The sequence below is a fragment of the Hydra viridissima genome, unplaced genomic scaffold (genome assembly GCF_058129835.1).
Source record: "Hydra viridissima isolate aposymbiotic clone 2 unplaced genomic scaffold, HvirCarnegie_v1 scaffold_3, whole genome shotgun sequence".
Lineage (NCBI taxonomy): Eukaryota > Metazoa > Cnidaria > Hydrozoa > Anthoathecata > Hydridae > Hydra > Hydra viridissima.
This window is the reverse complement of record NW_028324302.1, coordinates 2,649,127-2,668,744: the sequence shown is the minus strand read 5'-3', so window position 1 is coordinate 2,668,744 and position 19,618 is coordinate 2,649,127. Positions and strand designations below refer to the sequence as shown.

Sequence of the window (19,618 nt, the reverse complement as noted above, 5' to 3'; positions counted from 1 at the left end):
ATCAATAATTTCAGAAATTCTACTAACAGTGTGGTCTAACACCCTTCGAAAAGTTCACTTTACGGATATCTTTGAAAAATGTATTTTTTTCAGAACAGCGTTTAAATTTTTCCACTAAAATAACATACTAATTGTATTTTAAGTGAAAAAACGTGACTCAACTCACAACGAGTCCGCCCAGTGTAATAAAAAAATTTCGTAAAAATGAAAAAATGATTCCCACAATCTTTTAGGCACTATCCAGCTAAGAAAATGTGAAAGTTTCAAAAAATTGGGATCGTACAAAAAAAAAGTTATCACGTTCTGAAATTTTACCTTATAAAATGGCTTAGAAAGGCCAAAAAATATTTTTCTGGATTATCTCGAAAAGTAGCTGAAATATATATAACACGATGCACTTATAAATTAACTTAAAAATAATCTCGAAAAGTAGCTGAAATATATATAACACGATGCTCCGATAAACTTATTTTTGTGTACAAAAAATCCGAGATGCATCACCATCATGTGAATTAAAGGGCCTGTCCCAAAACTGCCAACCGTTTCAAGACCATTGGTTAGGGTAGCTGTCAAACAACAATCTCTAGAAGCAGAATGAACCTCTTTGGATGCGATTACAGCAGCTTCCTCAGAAGAAATATTCACTTTTGTTGAAGAAACAGCTTTCGACCACTTATCAAAATCTCTCAATACTGCAAGTATTTGTTTAGAGTGATCAAAATGTGGAATTGTGGCGAAATCGGGAAGAGACTCACACAATCTCTTTACATCGTTCCCATAAAATTTCGAGTAGACAATATCCTCAGCCTTCCTATCCACGTTAAGGTTCCATCTTTGCACTATTTCTTGAAAGAATTTCGAATCTTTCTCGTTATCTTGGAACTTTTTAAATAACACATTCCTAATTTTTATTTAGGAACAACTAACTCCTCTGGGACATCAATCAAAGGGCTTTTCCTCGCAACAAGCTTTCGATTCTTAGCAAAAACTTCAAAAGTTTCATCCCGAGCTGGATACTTTGTAAAATCGATCAAATCAGGGCAACTTTGACTTCCCTTTTCAAATGGTTTCTGGCTGAAGAAACATGGATAAATCATACTACAACTGAGTCCATAATTAGTCGTAAGACAAATCACTGCCTAGATAAACCGTAAAACCAGCATAAGTTAAGGTTTCGTATTGAGTGCTGAATTTGTGATCTTTCAGAGAAGCGTAAGTATCCAGTCCGGTCCAGCACTGAATGGGCAGAGCATTATAGTACGATGACAGTTTGTCGCAAAATATAAAAGCAACAGTTGCTGTTACTCTTCCATTCCCTTTGTCAACAGAAAGCAAAACTTGCTTAGTCTCTCGGTCGTTCAGCTCTAAGCGAGAGATTCTCTCCAATAAAACTTTGTCAACTTCGTCCAGCACAAAACCTCCAGCTATATTCTCTTTGAAGCTAATCATTTGCTCAAGATCTTTCCTTGCTTTTTCGAGGATTCTTTTTGACAAAATCGGTCTTTCAAACTTTTCTATAGCGAAAGAATTCACCTTTGCCATTCCCATGTTCGATAATTTTGTACTCCTTTTCAGGCCCAGCCCTTCTTCGGATGAAACAGCAATATGAACTTCGAAAATTTATTTTCGGCTTTTCGCTCAAAAGATTTGACAATATGCGCATTGTTTAAAGCTCTGTTTCTGCTCTTTCGTTTCCGTCTCTTCAACTGATAGATGTCCGAAGCTTGCTTTAACTGATTTGTCTTGTTGAAAACGTCTTTAAGATGATCTAATTGAATTTCGGAGGTTTTCTTCACATTTTTCTTCACTTTTTCACCACCTTTTTTTACTCCACGGAGAACTCGCCGGAATTTGTTGTTGGCAACAACAGCTTTCTTTAGGTTTAGCACATTAGCTTTTGCCCTTCGTGACTTTGGTGCCATCTAAAAAAAATAAAAATTTTGTAGGAGTTTTAGTAATTAATAATCCAAGTAAAAAACATAAAACAATAGAAATCAATAGAATAAAATATAAAACATAAAAGAATAACAAACACTGGTACAAAAAAAATTCCGTAAACATGAAAAAATGATTCCCACAATCTATTAGTCACTATCCAGCTATGAAAATGTGAAAGTTTCAAAACATTTGGATGATCCAAAAAAAAGTTATCACGGTATAACTCGTTCTGAAATTTAACCTTATTCAATCGCTTAGAAAGGCCAAAAAAGACTTTTTGGATTATCAAGATTTAGACCATCAAGAGATTCCTGCTGAGATACGGTCTCTTGAAAAGATTAATTGATTTTTTTTACGGTCTTGAAACGTACAAAAAATTCAGATATACCGTTTTGTAGAGCGTTTTGTAGTTTTGTAATTTTCTCTGTTCTTTAAAATCCTAAAATTATTGAAGAAAATGATTTTGATACAGATTGTTTATGAACATTTAACACTTAAATAATTCTTTTATTATTCACCGATTGAAAATTTGCTTCAACATTTCTGTGATTTGTAAAAAGTGTTTATTCAAACGGTACGTAAAAAAGTTTTTGATTAAATCAAATTTTAAAGCATTTCGAAAGTTCGAAATTTCGAACAAAATTTGGCTAAATGTAGGACCTAGGCTACTACATAAGCTAATGACAATTTTTTTTAGAAAAATTTTTTGTGTTTTAAGAATGGGTTTCCATCAAGATTTTAGTTGAAAACAAGCTTTATTTTGTTTGTTTGTTTTTTTTTTAAATTCAAACGGTGCTAACCGGCAAAATTGTTCAAAACTATGTCCGTTATCCGTTAATTTTTTATTTTCCCACTTTTCTGTCCGGATAGAAACTATATAAGTTTCTATCTGGACAGAAAAGTGGGAAAATAAAAAATTAACATTAAACTCGACGCTATTTTTTTTCCTACACCCTTTTTCCCTTTATCTTCATTTTGAGTTTTCTGACAATATTTTCTAAAGATATTTCGCATAAGCATTTCACATGTTTTAAAACTAACCTTTGTTTATTATAAATAATACATGAAGATAAATTGCAGTTCCTACTTGTGGACAGATGAGAGAAAAAGAATGAGGACCAGTATTTTTTTTAAAAAAACCTATTTGTTAAAGTTTAATTTTTAAATTAAGTTTCTGAAGATAGCTACTAATAGTGAAAGAAAATATATTTTCATTAAAGAAATAAGAATAAAATAATCCAGAAAAAAATAACATGCTAATGTCTTTTTTTTGGCCTTTCTAAGCCATTTTATAAGGTAAAATTTTAGAACGTGATCCAAATTTTTTGACACTTTCACATTTTCTTAGCTGGATAGTGCCTAAAAGATTGTGGGAACCATTTTTTCATTTTTACGAAATTTTTTTTTATACCCGTTGTGTAACTCCTTGTATCGCTGAATTGTTTTCAAGGCTCTAACAATATCAAATTGATGCTTACCTGCCTCATGACGTGAAATTATGGAATGTCTACGTCTTGACAATCTTAACGAATGATAATAACTCTGGAAAATAATGAAACAACTATAATACTTTTGTATTAGGCAAGCAATACCTATTAACAAAATTGACCTATATTTATAAATGCTGAAATATTTTTCATAGCTCTATTTTAGTATTAAATATTTTCCCACTTTGTTGAAGTTGTACATCAGTTCTCGGCATTATTAATTATCTCTCAAAAGTTTGGCCACATGTTCGCTTAAAACAATAGCCGTTCCATGATGTGTATCTGGTTAGAAAATAGTGTAAGAAGTTACTGAAAAACAGACATTCTCGTAGATTAATTTTGAATTATCCATTCGTTTCTGACCCCTTAGTTTTTTGGGTTTTATCTTAGATGTCGAACTGCGTTTCCTTTTGCGGACAGTAAAACCGACTTTCTGGTAATTGTTGTCTATGCGATGTTTAGCTATATAGCCTACAGCCATATGAAGTGTGGTATGAACACAATGTGCAATATTAATTTTGTTGTTTTAATGTTCATTGATAATTTTGGTTGCAATCATTTAAACAAATCTTAAATAATTATAACTGTATATGATATATATGATACAAGTGTGTAAAAAAAAATTAAGAAAATATTGTTAACGAAAAAAAAGTAAATATTTAACAGAAACTTATGATCAATGAAGAGATTTGTGAAGATTTGAAGAAATTTGTAAATCTTTGAGATAGGACAAAATGAAAGAGTTTACCTTTTGAAGTCCCTTTTGTGTCGAGAGAACTACTAAACTACATTACCAACTGCCATTTTTGTTTTTTAATACTATTGGTACTAGCAAAAAAAATCAAAAACAGAACCAAAATTATCGCCATGATGCAATCTTTTGCATCATGGCGATAATTTTGGCTCTGCCTTAATAGGTCATTCTGTTGATTTTCGAGAGATTTCTATGACATTAAAACGGTTCTGAACTTGAATAAATATCCGGAACAATTATTTGTGTTTATCTAAAAATGGTAAACTTTTTCCTTGGTCAGCAATGGTTTTACTAAACTCCCATATTATCGTTGCATGTCGGGCAGCTGAGCAAGAAATCAAGTCTGGATACGAAAAGCATGACCCGTTTTCGACACTTTGGCCGTAAATAATGTGAATGAATTCCTTGTTAGTAAAAAAGAAAAAAAAAAGGTTTTTCCACCCTCTTTCTATTCATTATAAAGTTGGCTGTTTGAAACAATTTCTTCGAGCATTTAAAACTGATAGTGTTTGCTTACAGTGCATAGTTACAACAGTTGCCAGGTTTAAAAAAATTAAGAAAAAAAAAAGCAGGAGTTTGTGATGTGCAACAAAGATTTTCTTTTAAAAAAAATATGAAAAAATTCGTTAAAACAATGGGTGGCAAGGAGAAACTAGCTTGGCTAACGTTTGTGGCAGTTGTAAAAAAAATTCTTGGAAATAAAAAGAGCAGAAAACTCTGCGGATTTCGTTATTTGAATGTCGAGAAGGCTTTTGTGACGTTGGATGCAAGACGAGTATAAAGCTTCATTTTACAAATAGGAATTTGCACCAGTTTCCTGAAAGTCTTAGAAATAAGAGTGACGAGCAAGAAGAGCGGTTCAAACAAGATCTTAAGAGTATGGAAAACTGTTACCAAGGACAAACACATGATGACAGACTACTGGAGCATCAATCAAGATACTCAGAAAAAGTTTACACAAAATAGCTACTAGCAAACGTTTCAGACCAATTGCGTATTTATGAGTCAATGGCATTATACAAAATTCTCTTCAACACTACAGTTTACATTATTTGCTAAAAAAACTATAAAAGCTTTGAGACTTTGACCGGATGACGTTCATGCTATAAAATGTTTATTTTAAACATATAAATACTTTTATACTTTTATCTATTATCTATTATCTATTTTTCTTTTAATTTTGCAAAAAAGAAAATCTTTTAAAGGATACTGTAGCATTTCTAAATGAGATTCGAATCGTTTTTCAGAATCTTGAAAAAAAAATTTGTGAACCAAAACTTTTCAAAATATAAAAAAGTAGTTGGAAGAAACCTGTGGCTTTCCATAAAAAACCCAGATTTGAATTCATCTTATCAATATTATGTAAAAACAAATACAATAAACTCTTTGTTAGACTGGTTTCCATTCATTTCATAGAAGCATTGGTTTCGTAAATGAAATTCTAATTTTCATCTACCAGATATATATATATATATATATATATATATATATATATATATATATATATATATATATATATATATATATATATATATATATATATATATATATATATATATATATATATATATATATATATATATATATATATATATATATATATATATATATATATATAGGGGAGAGTGGGGTATTGGCGAACGCGGGGTAAATCCGAACAAGGTCATTACGGCATGTTCGATTAGGAAACTTGACAAATTTTTTTCCCCCTGGCGAGAGTGTGTTCCATGATCAGTTCCAGACGTACAGTAGTGTAGTATAGATGCGCATGTTGTTCACGATAGATCTATTCTAAGTTTTTCTCTTTGTTTCATGTAATTTTTACTTGCGAAACATTTATGTATTGGCTATACTAAGTATATAAAACCTAAACTTTTTTTTATGTAGTTGCAAAGTATCATAATCATGGAGTTTTTTAACACGTATTATATTTAGGGTATATTAATACAACCTATAATTAATACAACGGTATGTTCGGAATTACCCCACGTACGTAGGGTAATTCCGAACACCAATGGTTTTGTTTTTGATCGAATTTTCTATTTTTTTATAAGATGTATGAAAATTGCTTTTGAGTGTTTTTAACTGAATAGTAAGACTAAATGATAAGCAATAAATATCATCAATATATAGTTATAGTTGTCTTTAATTCGCATTCCCGCTTAGCTGTTCGCCAATACCCCACTCTCCCCTATTCAGTGCTTCATTTAGAGTTGTTATTTTCAGACATACTTTCCGTCGACATAAAACTTGCCAGACAAATATGAGTAACTACTGGCTGACAGCTAAATCACTTCTTTTTAAAACTTTAAATGTAGCCAGAGTCGTTATCTGTAAAATATGTCTTAGTCATTTTCTGCCGACTTAAATTTTGTCCGAAATACATTTTCTGTCCACCTATATTGACATAACTTTGTCTGAATTATTTTCTGCATACATAAAATGTGTCCGAAATATATTTTCTGTTCACATTTTTGACATAATTCTATGTCTGAGACATAAAATTATGTCAAAATATGTCGACAGAATTTCTTATTTTTGAAGAAAAAATCAATCTCTCCTACAAATTTATAGCGCATTTCAAATTAATTTGACGAGTAAAACTTCCCTTATTGGAATATAAAAGCAATCTCAAACTTAATTTTGATTACTAAATCTGGTTTTTATTACATGGCATCCAGTGCCACATTAGAAATTAAGTTAAGCAGAAAGAAAAGTAGACTTTTTATTGGGTCGAACCATATACAACATAAATTTCTAGGATCTAATGGTCAACAGCATAAAGGAATAGAAAAAAATTCTATGCCAAAATATTTAATTCCGTTCCAGGATTGAATATATCACAACAGAAAGATAGGGTCGAATAACTTATGGTCGAAAAAAGTCATATTAAAAATTAAATTTTTCATCAGCGTGGCGTTTCACATTAAAATAGATTAACCCTAGGATAATTTCAAGCAGCGGTTAGAATACAATTTTTAACCGTAAGAAAATCTCTGGCGAAAATATATCATTTAGTTTAACCGAACCGTTATAATCGTTTTTTGAAGAGTTGTGATCTTAACCGAAAATTTATTTTAAATAAAACAAATATCAATGATAATGATTGGCTGTTAAAATTTTTTTTTTCTTGCGCGTTTTTTAAAGAGAAAGCATCACTTTTCAGCTTGTAACTGATACAACTCAAACAGATAAACTGACAATTAAATGCTTAAGAATCAAATATATGTTTCATCTCTCCTCAATTAAATCAACGTTGCCACATGGCATTATGGGATGCCAATATTTGGAAAACTTGTATTTTTTTGATCCAATGGCATTTTATGGCCTTTTAGCTTTATTTTGGCATTTTGCCACAGAAAAATTTAAATTCTTTGAAAAGTATTTATTTTGGAAAAAAAGTCGAAATTAATTTTTACTCCTCTAGAATTTTTAAGGATGATGAAAAAAACACCTTTTGAGTTCCAATCCGAAGATTAACTTGTTGATCCAATTCGGAAATAATCACTAAGCACAAATATGTTTAAATAGTATTTGTTTCTTAAGAAGTCAAAAGCTCTCATCTCGTGTTTGATGAAATTTGTTTAAAATAAAGTGACAAAATCATTTTGAAAAAAAGATTTGAAAAATGGCATTACTTTGGCATTTTGCATTCACGTTTTTGGCATGTAGAAAATGTTGGCAACACTGAATTAAATTGTCAATTAAAACGATTAAAGTATGTTACCTAGGAAAGCCCGCTTTCACGTTTGAGATATTAAAACGATTTGAGATATTAAAACGTTTTATTAAAAGCCCGCTTTCACGTTTGAGATATTAAAACGATTTGAGATATTAAAACGTTTTATTAAAAAACGATTATTAATCGAATCGTTCATTTTTCGTGGTTAAAACGCTGGTATTAAACGATTGTCCTGTGGTATAAATAGATTTCGAACAAAAATTTCTCGATGCTGACGCCTTTTAATCCAAATGCTTTTCGGTTGTAAATTTTTATATCACAGCCATTTTAATCATAAATCTATTCTGAAAAGTAACTTTGACTTTGTGTTAGGTAAGTATTTGACAGAATTCTAGCACATAAAGTCAAAAAGAATTTTATTATAATAAAAAAATTTTTTTTTATCATTCGCCCTCTAAAAAGGTTTTTAGAATTCGGTTCTTGCACGATGCTTCGATTCGATGCTTCGATTCGGTTCTTGCACGATGCTTCGATTCGATGCTAAAAAAAATTGTTTGACTAAAAGAAAATGTGAGTTGTTCAGTTTTTTAAACAAATTTTATTTCATCAATTAAATCTAGAATATTTTTTACCACCATGCTGTTGACCATTAGATCCTAGAAATTTTTTGTTGTATATGGTTCGACCCAATAACAAGTCTACTTTTCTTTCTGCTCAACTTAATTTCTAATGTGGCACTGGACGCCATGTAATAAAAACCACATTCATGAGGAGAAATCGAAGCTTTTCTTTTACTCGTCAAATTAATTTGAAATGCGCTATAAATTTGTAAGATTGATTTTTTATTCAAAAATAAGAAACAGCAAATGTCTCAGACATAAAGTTATGTCAAAAATGTGGACAGAAAATATATTTCGGACATATTTTACGTCGGCAGAAAATGTCTCAGACATTTTTTACAAATAAAGACTTTGGCGACATTCAAAGTTTCAAAAAGAAGTGATTGAGCTGTCAACCAGTAGTTGCTCACATTTGTTGGACAAAAACGCATTTTTAACTTCTAGGCCGCCATTTATCGTTAGAGCAAGTTAAAACATTGACCTATCGCTGTTCTATCAATGTACGCTGAAGGTATAACTTTTTTGAAGAACTCGCAATATCAAACATAAGCAATCTAAGGTCAAAACCAGATAACAAAAAATATTGGCATCTGATTCTTTGTAATTTGTTAGAGTTCAATCAAAACAATGAACCTTATTAAACTCTTATCAAAAAAAAAAAGGTTTGATGGCATCATTACAAGCGATTTTTAATATAATTTAAATGAATATGCAAAGATATCAAACCTATAAAATCTTGGAATGCAAGATAGTAACACAATTTAATTAGCAGCGAATCCTTACTTGATTGGTGATAAGATAAGAGTTTATTTACTTGTAACTAACTTTTTCCGTAGATTCACTGAATTAAAAATAAATCTCATGAGTTGAGCTGAACTAATTCTTGTTGTATACATTTTGGTGTGTCAAAATACGCTATCTGGTTTCGTGGCCATTACTAAGAATATATATATTTTAAAGATGCTTGATTACGAGTATATGGGAATTTACAAAAGAGTTTGATGCCTATCAGAAAAAATTTTGGAACCATCTCAATCAATAGACTTTGCCCATAAAAAGCAACGACAAGATCTACCCAAGTTGAACGAAGCGCATCAAAGTCTGCAAAAATGAAAAGCAAAATCTTGCAAGAAAAAAATTTTATTTGAACGCCATTATGTTTTAAACGATTCTGAGTTGTGTCAATAATAGTTCATTTGTAGCTCTGATGCCGCCCCTAAATTACTCCGAATCGTTGCCTACTAAAGTTTTTTTAACATTTTTTGGACTTACAAACTAATTATCGTGCTTCATGTTCATCAGTGATGTCTGTGCTCATGCTGGTACTTGTTGAGAACGTTTGACTTGTGTGAAATTCATTTTGTTTACTTGTTGATTTTTGCCGTTTGAGTTTTGAACTGTGACCTGTTGTTAAACACGTTAATTTATTTCTCGGTACGTCATAAATTTCTTGGTTGACTTTACTTTGATCACTATTAAGCGTTTGATCGTTAACAAGAGCTTGAGCGTCATTGCTTTGCTGATTAATCTCATCTTGATCTTTAGATTTGCATTGATAAATTGAATTTGAGAGGCCACTTGTTGTAAAACTACTGGAAAATTTCAATTCAATTTCTTCTAAACCTGTAAGATTAAGACCGGGTTTCGGTTTTCTGGTATGACGAACAACCATGTTGTAAACACAGTGGGTGCTCTAAAAACCCCATGAAAGCTTTCGTGGACATTACCAGAATCAATAAATGTAACCTAAAATAAATGCAAATTTCTTTCTTCGGTATGAAAGCGAATATACATTTCGTTTGCGTGTCATCCGTTTGTTATCCATTTGTATCTTATTGTTTCTATAAGCTTCATGATTTTGGAATATCATTTTAAATAAAATAAGTTAGAGAAACAAGAAGCTTGAAAAGGTTTTCACATTCACCTTCAGTACAGTTCTTGTTATTTTGTTATTTTTAAATTTTTTATAATTATATTATTTGTTATTTACGTAAACTAGATTGAACTTTAAACAAAAACTAATAAAAAAATGATAATAATAAAATTAATAACCTGATTTTGTTTTTCTTTTAATAAAATTTGAACTTTTTCGTTCAAACCTTTTAATTTCCTCACTTTGTGCTTTTATCATATCTTTTATTTCCTCAATTTCTTGCAATTGAGTAGTCCGTTTTTTCCTGGTATTATTTCGTGTAACTATTTCCGATCTCTTCCCTGTAATAGCATTCTTCGAGTAATAAGAGATTGTGCGAATCTACTTATCACCTATAAACTTGCAACATTGATCATTGTATCGATCTTCAGAGACACCTGTCGATTCAGCATAAGTTTCAATAATTCCGCTCCTTTAAAGATAACTTTTACTTCATCAATCCGAACACGTTCACGTCCAAATAAATACAAAAAATACGAGTCAATGTCAACTTTGTAGGAAAACTGATAATCTTTTTTGAGATTCTCAATTGCACCGTTAGTGCGGTTCATTAGTAACTCGTAGCCAAGTATTTGCTCCTTTTTAGTCAGGTCCGAAGAGTTGCTTAAACAGGGTTTCTAGAGACATTTCATTACTTGATTATACAGGGTGACCGGAAAGTTCTGTCAGTACTTCACAATCAATTTATTTTTAATGTAATACACATAAACTACTGAAATTACAATAACAGATAAACAAGGTAAACACTCTCCGTCAAATAAAACCTTAGCAGATTCTATAAATTTTGTTAAATCACACATAGAAAAGTTTCCTGTAATGGAATCACACTATTGTCGTCGATCAAGCAAAAGGCTGTACCTTGATTCCAAGCTTTCAATTGCAAAGATGTACGAGCCTTACTTGACAGAGTGTGCAAGCCAGAATAAATCTCCAGTATGAACAATATCGTACAGACGAATATTTTCATCGAACTACAACTACTTGTTTTTTTAAACCCAAGAAGGATCAATGTGTGACATGTAACAATCACGACAGTTCCTCTAATGAAGCTAAACTAACATCGTCAACAGAATACCAGCTTCACCAAAAAAGGATAGAAGATGCTCGGTTAGCCAAAGCAACGGACAAAGAGCGATCGCACATTGATCCATCTTTTTTACCTTCGATCTCCAAAGTGTGCTACAAATACCGTCCAGTGACAATTCTCAATTGTACTACTCTCGCAAGATCTGTGGCTACAAGTAACATATGTAGTGTAAGTATACCAAGAACTATTCAAATCGGTCTCCTTTTCGGTCCACTGTCAATGATAATTGATGACGCCATGATTGTATGGCGGCACGAATTGTTTTCATAGGAAATTTTTCCCATTCGCGGATCACCATTTGTTTCATGGAAGCCAAGTTGTGATGTTGTTTAGCATTGACCTTGGACTCCAAAATACCCCACACGCAAAAATCAAGTGGATTCAGGTCGGGAGAGAACGGAGGCCACTCATCCACCATAGGAAAAATTTCCTATGGAAACAATTCTTGCCGCCATACAATCATGGCGTCATCGATTATCATTGACAGTGGACCGAAAAGGAGACCGATTTGAATAGTTCTTGGTATACTTACACTTCATATGTTACTTGATCTGTTACTGCAATATTAGTAGTTTATGAGTATTACATTAAAAATAAATTGATTGTGAAGTACTGACAGAACTTTCCGGTCACCCTGTACATGTCGTCTTTTTTCCTGTAATATGCTTCAGACTATTAAAAGTATTTAAATTTATTTTGTTGAAATTATTTTTTTTTAAATTATTGTTCTTTTTCTGCGATATCAAAACACAATAAAGGAATTTTGTGTTTTATATATATTTACAGCAGCGTGCTAAAGTAACCGAATAAGCGCATAACTTAAGATAACTTTTAAATGCAAAGTCCAATATCTTTCAAATTTTCACTGGAATGTCAAAAAATTGATTACAATTCTAAAAACAAATGAATTTTTACTAAATCTAAGCAATTAAATCTTAAAAATTTATTTTTTTTAAATATGCGCGTGCGAATGTATCCGGGCAGAATTTCTACAGTTTGTTGCTTCTGGTATTTGAAAGAGCTGCATCAATTAATGCATTGGCATGTCCACTTAAAGACATCCTCAGCACTAAACTTCTGACTTTTGCTCTTCTGCTTCAGTCGCCGTTTTATCTTTGAATTGTTCAACAGCTTCTTGCGCTGCTGCCACGTCTTGAAGAGAATTGCCAGGATCAAAACCTAATCTATATGTTCGCTCTGCTTTAATGAAAGATACTGTGCTTTCAACCATATCAGCGGTACTTTTAAAGAATGAAGTGCCAGACTCGAAAAAGTTTTTAATTTTGGTTCTTTTCATCTAAAACAGTGGGTTTTTTTATTCCACCAATCTTTTTAGACTTTTTTTGTCATTTGAAAAACTCGGCCAACTTTGTAGTCTTTGTTTGCCAAGCTCCTCTTGCCTTTTGGAATATTGTTCCCAAATGCTATCGGTTTTGTATTAAGTTTTTGATTGTTTTTATAACTGTTATGAGTTTCGGAATAATTAATGTTAACTTTCCAGCGTTTTGTGCGGCCTTCACTGCTTTCACAGGGTTAAACCCTCCAGAGAAGACCCCAAGGTCGCAATTAATTGCTTCTGCGAATTTCAAACTTCTTTTGAGAAGTTTGAAAACTCATTTGTCAAGTAATCGACAATCTTTTGACTGCTATTTATATGTTTATCAATATTGTTTTGCTTTCTCAGTTCTATGTCTCCAAGCGACTCTGATTTCTGTTTAGATGCTTTGAGAATGGCTATTTTTGCATCTCCAACTGATTGAAGTGTTTTCTTTAGGCTATCTCCTACCTTAGTTTTAATTTCTTCCAAACTAGCTAACGATTGCAAATGGTTTGATTTATCGCTGATATCTCGACCAGCTTGTGCTAAGATTTGGATGTTTTGACTCAAAACTTGCAATGATAAAAAGGGTACTCGAATGACATTCGTATTTTGATTATCGCGCCACATGATGTATTCCTCTAAGTAATTGTATGCGGCGAGAGTACGGGATATCTCTAATGATACTGATGTTTTATTGAAAAATAATGTTTTATTGAAACTTGGGGAATTACATCACACCATGTTGATAGCCTCTGGTTACTTTTAAATAGTATTTGAAAAAAAGATCCATATAAATTATTTAGGGTGTAATTGTATTTGAAAAAAGATCTATATAAATTAGTGAGGGTGTAATTGCATTTGTAAAAAAGATCTATATAAATTAGTGAGGGTGTAATTGTATTTGTAAAAAAGATCTATATAAATTAGTGAGGGTGTAATTGTATTTGTAAAAAAGATCTATATAAATTAGTGAGGGTGTAAATGGTGCTTGATTTTTTAGTCTAACAATATTTGTTTTTTGTTGTCCCAAAATTGACGTAGTTCATAGCAAGTTCTTTCTCTTCAAGCTCTAAGACTTCAGGTGATGGTTCCTCATCAACATCAAACTTGTATGCATACACTTGTATTATCGTTATTGAGCTGTATGTTGTCCAATTTCTGGCATGGTTCATAATTTGTGTCAGCCTCAAGCGAAAACCGCTGATAGTCAGAATTTTATCATCATTTTCTTTGCACTCATTCATAAAAGCATGATTCAGATGTTTTTTTCCATATTTATATAAAGTAAAATGCCACTCGTCTAGAATCTCTTTCTTCAAATTAATAAAAGGTACTGAGGGTTTATATTAAACGCTTAGTACCTTTCATTAGTTTGAAGATCAATCGACAAAAGAAATTTCTAATGGATATTGTAACCCTATGTCGTAAACTGAAGATAGAATTTTCAATACATTTTTTTAATATCCATGAGTTGAGAAATAGGAGTGAGCTGTGATTTCGGAAAAGTCTTTTATATCAAAAACGTTATTTGGTGGTGGCGGTTATCAAACTCGATGTTTGATAAAGTGCTCCTGAAGAAGAAGTTTTGAAGAAGACAAACAAGCGTTTGAATGCTTCTTCAGTAATTTGGTCACTTTTGACATCATCGTTTAGGTTTTTAATTGTGATTTCAATTTTTTGTCACTTGTATCATTATCATTTAGGTTATTAAGTTTGATGGTAAGTGCATTAATTTTCTTTGGGAATTTGAGCTTTCCAAAAACCTTTATAGGGCTTCGTGATGCATGATTGAACTCAAAACGTAATTTATTTCAACCTCTTGGGTTTGATAAACAAATCGCTACCGAACGCGCAATACATCTTTACTTCAGTGTTATTACCAGTAATATAGAAGCCTCGTAAAACTTGTGATTCGATCAACTGAATTTCTATGGTAGAAGCCTTTGAACTTATGGATAATATTCGCAAATATGGGAAAAGTTGTAAAATAGGGTTATCTTTTGTTCTGAGTTGCTACAATTCCTTTCCAACCATATTCAATCGTATTATGTACTTTAAGTCGTCATTTTTTTCGTTTTCAAGTCAAACTCGAAGGATACAAACTCGCCAATTTCACTGCAATTACCAACTGAAAATTTTCTGCTTCACATATTTCAAACTATAAACAGAACCAAAAACCAAGCAATAAATATTAGTTTTTCGTTTTCACTATGATCACACTTTCGTGAAAGAAGAATTGTCTTGTGATGCAAAGTTTTATCCAATAACTACCCTGCTTTAAACATCGTTTAACCAGATTTTTTAAAAAACGAAGACGCTGCACTTAAGTATTTAGAAACTCTCTTAACTTCTTGCAAAACGTACGCACATTTCTATCGTGATGCGTTCCAAAACGTCCGCACTTTCCTTTCATGATAAGCTCCAAACAATCGACACCTTGAAAAGTAAAACCAGGTCAAATGCTTTGTAATTTCTTAAACTTTTTTTTCATCTTGGACTCAAATTTTATTTACTTGTTTATTCTATTACATTAAAAAAAAAAAAAAAAATTGGTCTACAAATTTCATCTCAGATTAGTTTTTGACCCGAGTTGGTAGTGTTTTTTGGATGTCACTTATCACCAAAGAAAGGGTATTGAATAGAATAAAGATTTTGAGCTAATAGCATAAAATCGTTGTCGCTTTTTATATTTATTTTTGTAACCGATGTCGTTTTTGATGAGGCACAAATTCATTATCTTAAAAAACATAGAGAATTATTTAGAGTAATTAATAAAAATCAGAAAACAACTTGGTTGTTGATTGTTCTATTAAAAACTTTTTTATTAACAAAAAAAAGCAAATTATGAACAACCTTGTTGCTTAAATACTACAAGCGTCTCGTGATCTGGGATGTTATACAAATACAAAACATCGTTTGATAGACAACTTGGGCAGTTTCTCTTACAATCTTGGTGATGAGAATGAATAGCATGGTGAGCGGCTCCACCAAGATCTTAAGACAATCGGATATCGTTACCAACAACGTAGAGACAAAAACATGAAGCAATTAACTTTTAAAACGTAATTTAGCAAAAAAATTAAAAAATTACCAAATAATTTTTCAAGTTTTTCAAGTTTTTCCAAATATTTGAAAGCGTTAGTAAACCACCAAATTTTTGGCCTTTGTAATCAGAAAAACATTCTTAAATTTATTCAGTTTTGTTAACAAAGTATGGGAGACTGGGACTAGTTGGCAACAGTTTTAGTTTTTGAGCTCTGTGCATTTCTGGGTGAACATTTTTGAGGATATTTAATTGCAGTTCAAAAGAATTTGAATTTGGCAGGCATATTCAAGTGTTAAACATTTAAAAAATAATGAATGGTGGCACAAAAAGGGCCTTTAAAAAAGAAAAATTATAAAAAAATTAAAATTATAAGTTGCCTATACTCTCAGGGTAAGTTGGCACACTATATAAAAAGTGACAAGTTTAGCAACATTTAGCATCTATTTCAAGCGCATCTTTTTTTATGAAATCTCTTGATAATTTTTATCGAACAATATCTTTTGGTAGTAACTTTTATTGCCCTTAAGTCGATCGAATAGACTTTTCTTCTTCTATAAAAAGAGCATCAACAGCATTTTTTTGTTACATTTTTAGAATTTACAGGCCTGTCTACTTTTCTTTATTAATTTCTCATGTCTGTAGATCTATAGTGTTATATAACTTAAGTAAATTTTCGGTTAATTCGGAAAGTTGTAAGTTGGCACATGTTGCCAAATAGCCCCGCGATCATTGTTCTAACTAACCCCAAAAGCTTTTTGCTCACAAAATGGCTTATAAATCCCCAAAAACGCGAAATATTGAGAAATACAAAATATGACTGTTTAGAGTGAACCATACAACACCTACATCTATTCGAGTTTACTTGTTGCTAATACTATTGCTTTTTAAAATTGAAAAAGTAATATAGTTGCAAAAGTTACAAAATTAGTAAGAAAAAAACACAAAAATTGCTAAAACTTCTATGCGCATGCGCATATAGTCGCGATACTACACTGAAAGATGAATTAGCTAAGTGGGAAGGTTCCATGTGAATTTTGGAAATTTCGGGTGGAAAATTCCTAAGTTAAACGCAGTCCCAGTCTCCCCTAATAGTTAATAGTGAAATTTTAAATTGGATTTAAGAAAGATTAAGTAGAAATTAATAAATTAAGAATGTGTTAACAAAATGAAAAGCAAACAAAAACTCAAATACCTACCAAGTTGCCTTTTACTGTTAAAACTAGTTAAAAAAAAAAAGTCGTTAATTTGATAACAAATCTGATTAATAAGTCGGTGAAGTTACAAGTTGGTTTCTATCCATCACTGAAATTTGACTTCATTCTTTTCACAATGTTTCCGATTTACTTGAATACTCATTGAAAAATAATAATATGTTAAAGCAAGGTTTAATCAGATCAGTTCCAAAATCAGTTTTTGGAAATCAGGCCCCTTATACTTTAGTTACCAAGTAAATAGCGGCAGGTTTCCAAAAGACCATCGAAAGCAGCGGTTTTTTGCTAAAAAACTATGATAAAAGTACTTTGACATCACCGTCTCAATAAAAAAATTAGCTTCATTATTGTTATCACGTACAACGTGTTCATATTTTACATAAAAAGATATCTTGATGAAATTTGTAAATCAAAACAGAAGTTAGGGTAGCTTGAGCATCGTTCAATTTAATCTTATAATTTTTATGTTAACTCTAATTCTTTTTAAGCTATGAATATTAAAAAATTTTTGAAAATGATATTAGGTTATGTCATACTAAAAAATTTTTGAAAATGACATTTGGGGAGTGATTTTTTATGGGTTGGGCTAAGTTAAGCAAAATTCAACCAAAAAAAATTACAAAAAAAAAAAAATTTTTTTGTTTAAAAATCAACTTGAAAAATGTAAAAATACGACAAAAACAACATCTTTAAGACAAAAAATTAACAAACTTTACATTTTTAATTATCTAACTTAGACAAATGGACTTTAATGGAACCTAAATCCATTTGTAATTGTAATCTATGAATTATAGAACACAGTTACTTAGTACTTAGTATTTGCTTTGTGTTAGTAGTGAATTTATTTATGTGCCTGCGATAACAAAAAGTTGCAATTTTTGTTGAATTTTTCTTGTGGTTTTTTAATATAACTATTTTTGTTTTACAGTGAATAATAAATAAAATAAAATATTGTGTTATGAGATTTCAAAATTGAGTAAGCTAGACATTCTTCTACAACTAACTGAACTAAATATCTTGGAGTAGGAAAAGATTGGCTGGAAACTGAAGTTTCTACACTGAGGGATGTACTAAAGAAAGATCTACATAATCAAGAAAATTTGCTTCTTTCTGACGATCTTGATAGGTGAGTTTTTTGACACAATATTGATAAGCACATTTTCAATATGTACCTAGTGGAACACAAGACGTAAAATGACATCCATAGGAGATACATTAAACGTTTGGACGTTGAGTATTAGACATTAGACGTTGGGTATTTTGGGACGTCCAGTGACCACTGGGTAGGAAATAATGCAATATTAAGTATTTCTAACAAACAATTTTATAACAGTGTAAATTTTATATTTTTTGTAGGAGATGTCATCTACCTGTAAAAGAAATCTCTGTGGTATTGGTAGACTTGGTATTGAAACAATCGTCTAAATCCAATGCTTCGTTTAAGACTCCTGTAGTCATCTCAAAAAACGCTGTCAGATAAAATTTTAGCTGCCTGGAGTAAGTTTAGAGACATTTCTAATCGAAAAGAAACAAAATAAAAAGTTATCAAATTGTGGGAAGGCAAGCTGGACAAATTGTTGGATATAACAAAATGTAGCTGCAAAATATTAATTTGTACAGATGAAAACTCTCCATGTGAGGAGGTTAAAAGTGTGCTGCAGGAGTTCATACTTTATCCATTTGTTCTAAAGATATTAAGGAGCTACAACTTGATTTATTATGGCTTAGATCTCAAAGAGATAAAGTTGGCGAAAAGTCAGGCTACCAAATGTATCAAATAGACAGGGTAGAAACAGAAAGACAGGTTAAGTCAGGGAAAAGAAAAATAGCAGATATTGCATCTTTAGAAAATAGAAAAATTCGAATAAAAAAGCTCATATTAATCACAGGTTCAAACAGAAAATGTTGAAAATGAAGTTTATGAATCAGTGGGACATGACTTTAATCAAGAAACTTCACCTGAAAATAATAGGGATGCAAATGAAATATCTTCTGAAGACAGCTCTAGTAATATCAAACAAAAAACTTCCCCATTTGTTACCATTAAACAGAATTACATGAACAGAATAGAATAGAATTACTCAATAGAATAAGAACAAATGTCAAAATAAATGCAATAAGCTTTTTTGTTGAACTTGTTTCCATTTATTTCATAGAAGTACAGTTCGCACCATTAACAATCTTATGTCGAAGCCAGATTAAAATAAAATGGAAAAAAAAATTAGCATCTGATTCTGTGTTCAAATGTGTTCAATAAAAACAATGAATTTTACGAAACTTTTGTCAAGAAAGAAAAAAGGGTTTTGATGACATCATTACAAGTGTTTTAACGCAACTTAAATGAATATGCAAAGATATCTAACCTACAAAAGCTCAATAAGCAAGATAGTAATGCAACTTAACTAGCGAATCCAAATTCGATTGGTGCTCAGAATGTCCAGGCAGTTCGTAAAAATTAAAAGTACATTTATTCGTAGCTAACGCTTTTCATAGTTCTACTGAATTAACAATAAATCTCGTGGACCGAGTTGAAATAATG

General features: G+C 31.3%; 1 protein-coding gene and 2 long non-coding RNA genes across 4 annotated transcripts; 1 reads left to right on the top strand and 2 right to left on the bottom strand.

Moving 5' to 3' along the window:
• Positions 1–8,063: 8,063 nt before the first annotated feature.
• Positions 8,064–11,699, bottom strand: LOC149890591 (uncharacterized). Of its 2 annotated transcripts, none has more exons than XM_090080750.1 (3): positions 10,534–11,699; positions 8,494–10,227; positions 8,064–8,419 (listed from the first exon to the last, which is right to left on the bottom strand). In XM_090080750.1, the coding sequence occupies exon 2, from the start codon at positions 10,151–10,153 to the stop codon at positions 9,761–9,763; it is 393 nt and encodes a 130-aa protein (XP_089936876.1). In that variant the 5' UTR covers positions 10,154–10,227; positions 10,534–11,699; the 3' UTR covers positions 8,064–8,419; positions 8,494–9,760. The 2 variants fall into 2 exon arrangements, with proteins under 2 accessions (XP_089936876.1, XP_089936877.1); XM_090080751.1 differs by having other exon boundaries at positions 8,064–8,401.
• Positions 11,700–12,330: 631 nt separating this feature from the next.
• LOC149890589 (uncharacterized) lies at positions 12,331–16,042 on the bottom strand. Its single transcript, XR_016451283.1, has 2 exons — positions 15,676–16,042; positions 12,331–15,559 (listed from the first exon to the last, which is right to left on the bottom strand). It is a non-coding gene; the product is annotated as an uncharacterized LOC149890589 (long non-coding RNA).
• Positions 14,046–14,246, top strand: LOC149890590 (uncharacterized). Its single transcript, XR_016451282.1, has 2 exons — positions 14,046–14,152; positions 14,216–14,246. It is a non-coding gene; the product is annotated as an uncharacterized LOC149890590 (long non-coding RNA).
• Positions 16,043–19,618: the final 3,576 nt, after the last annotated feature.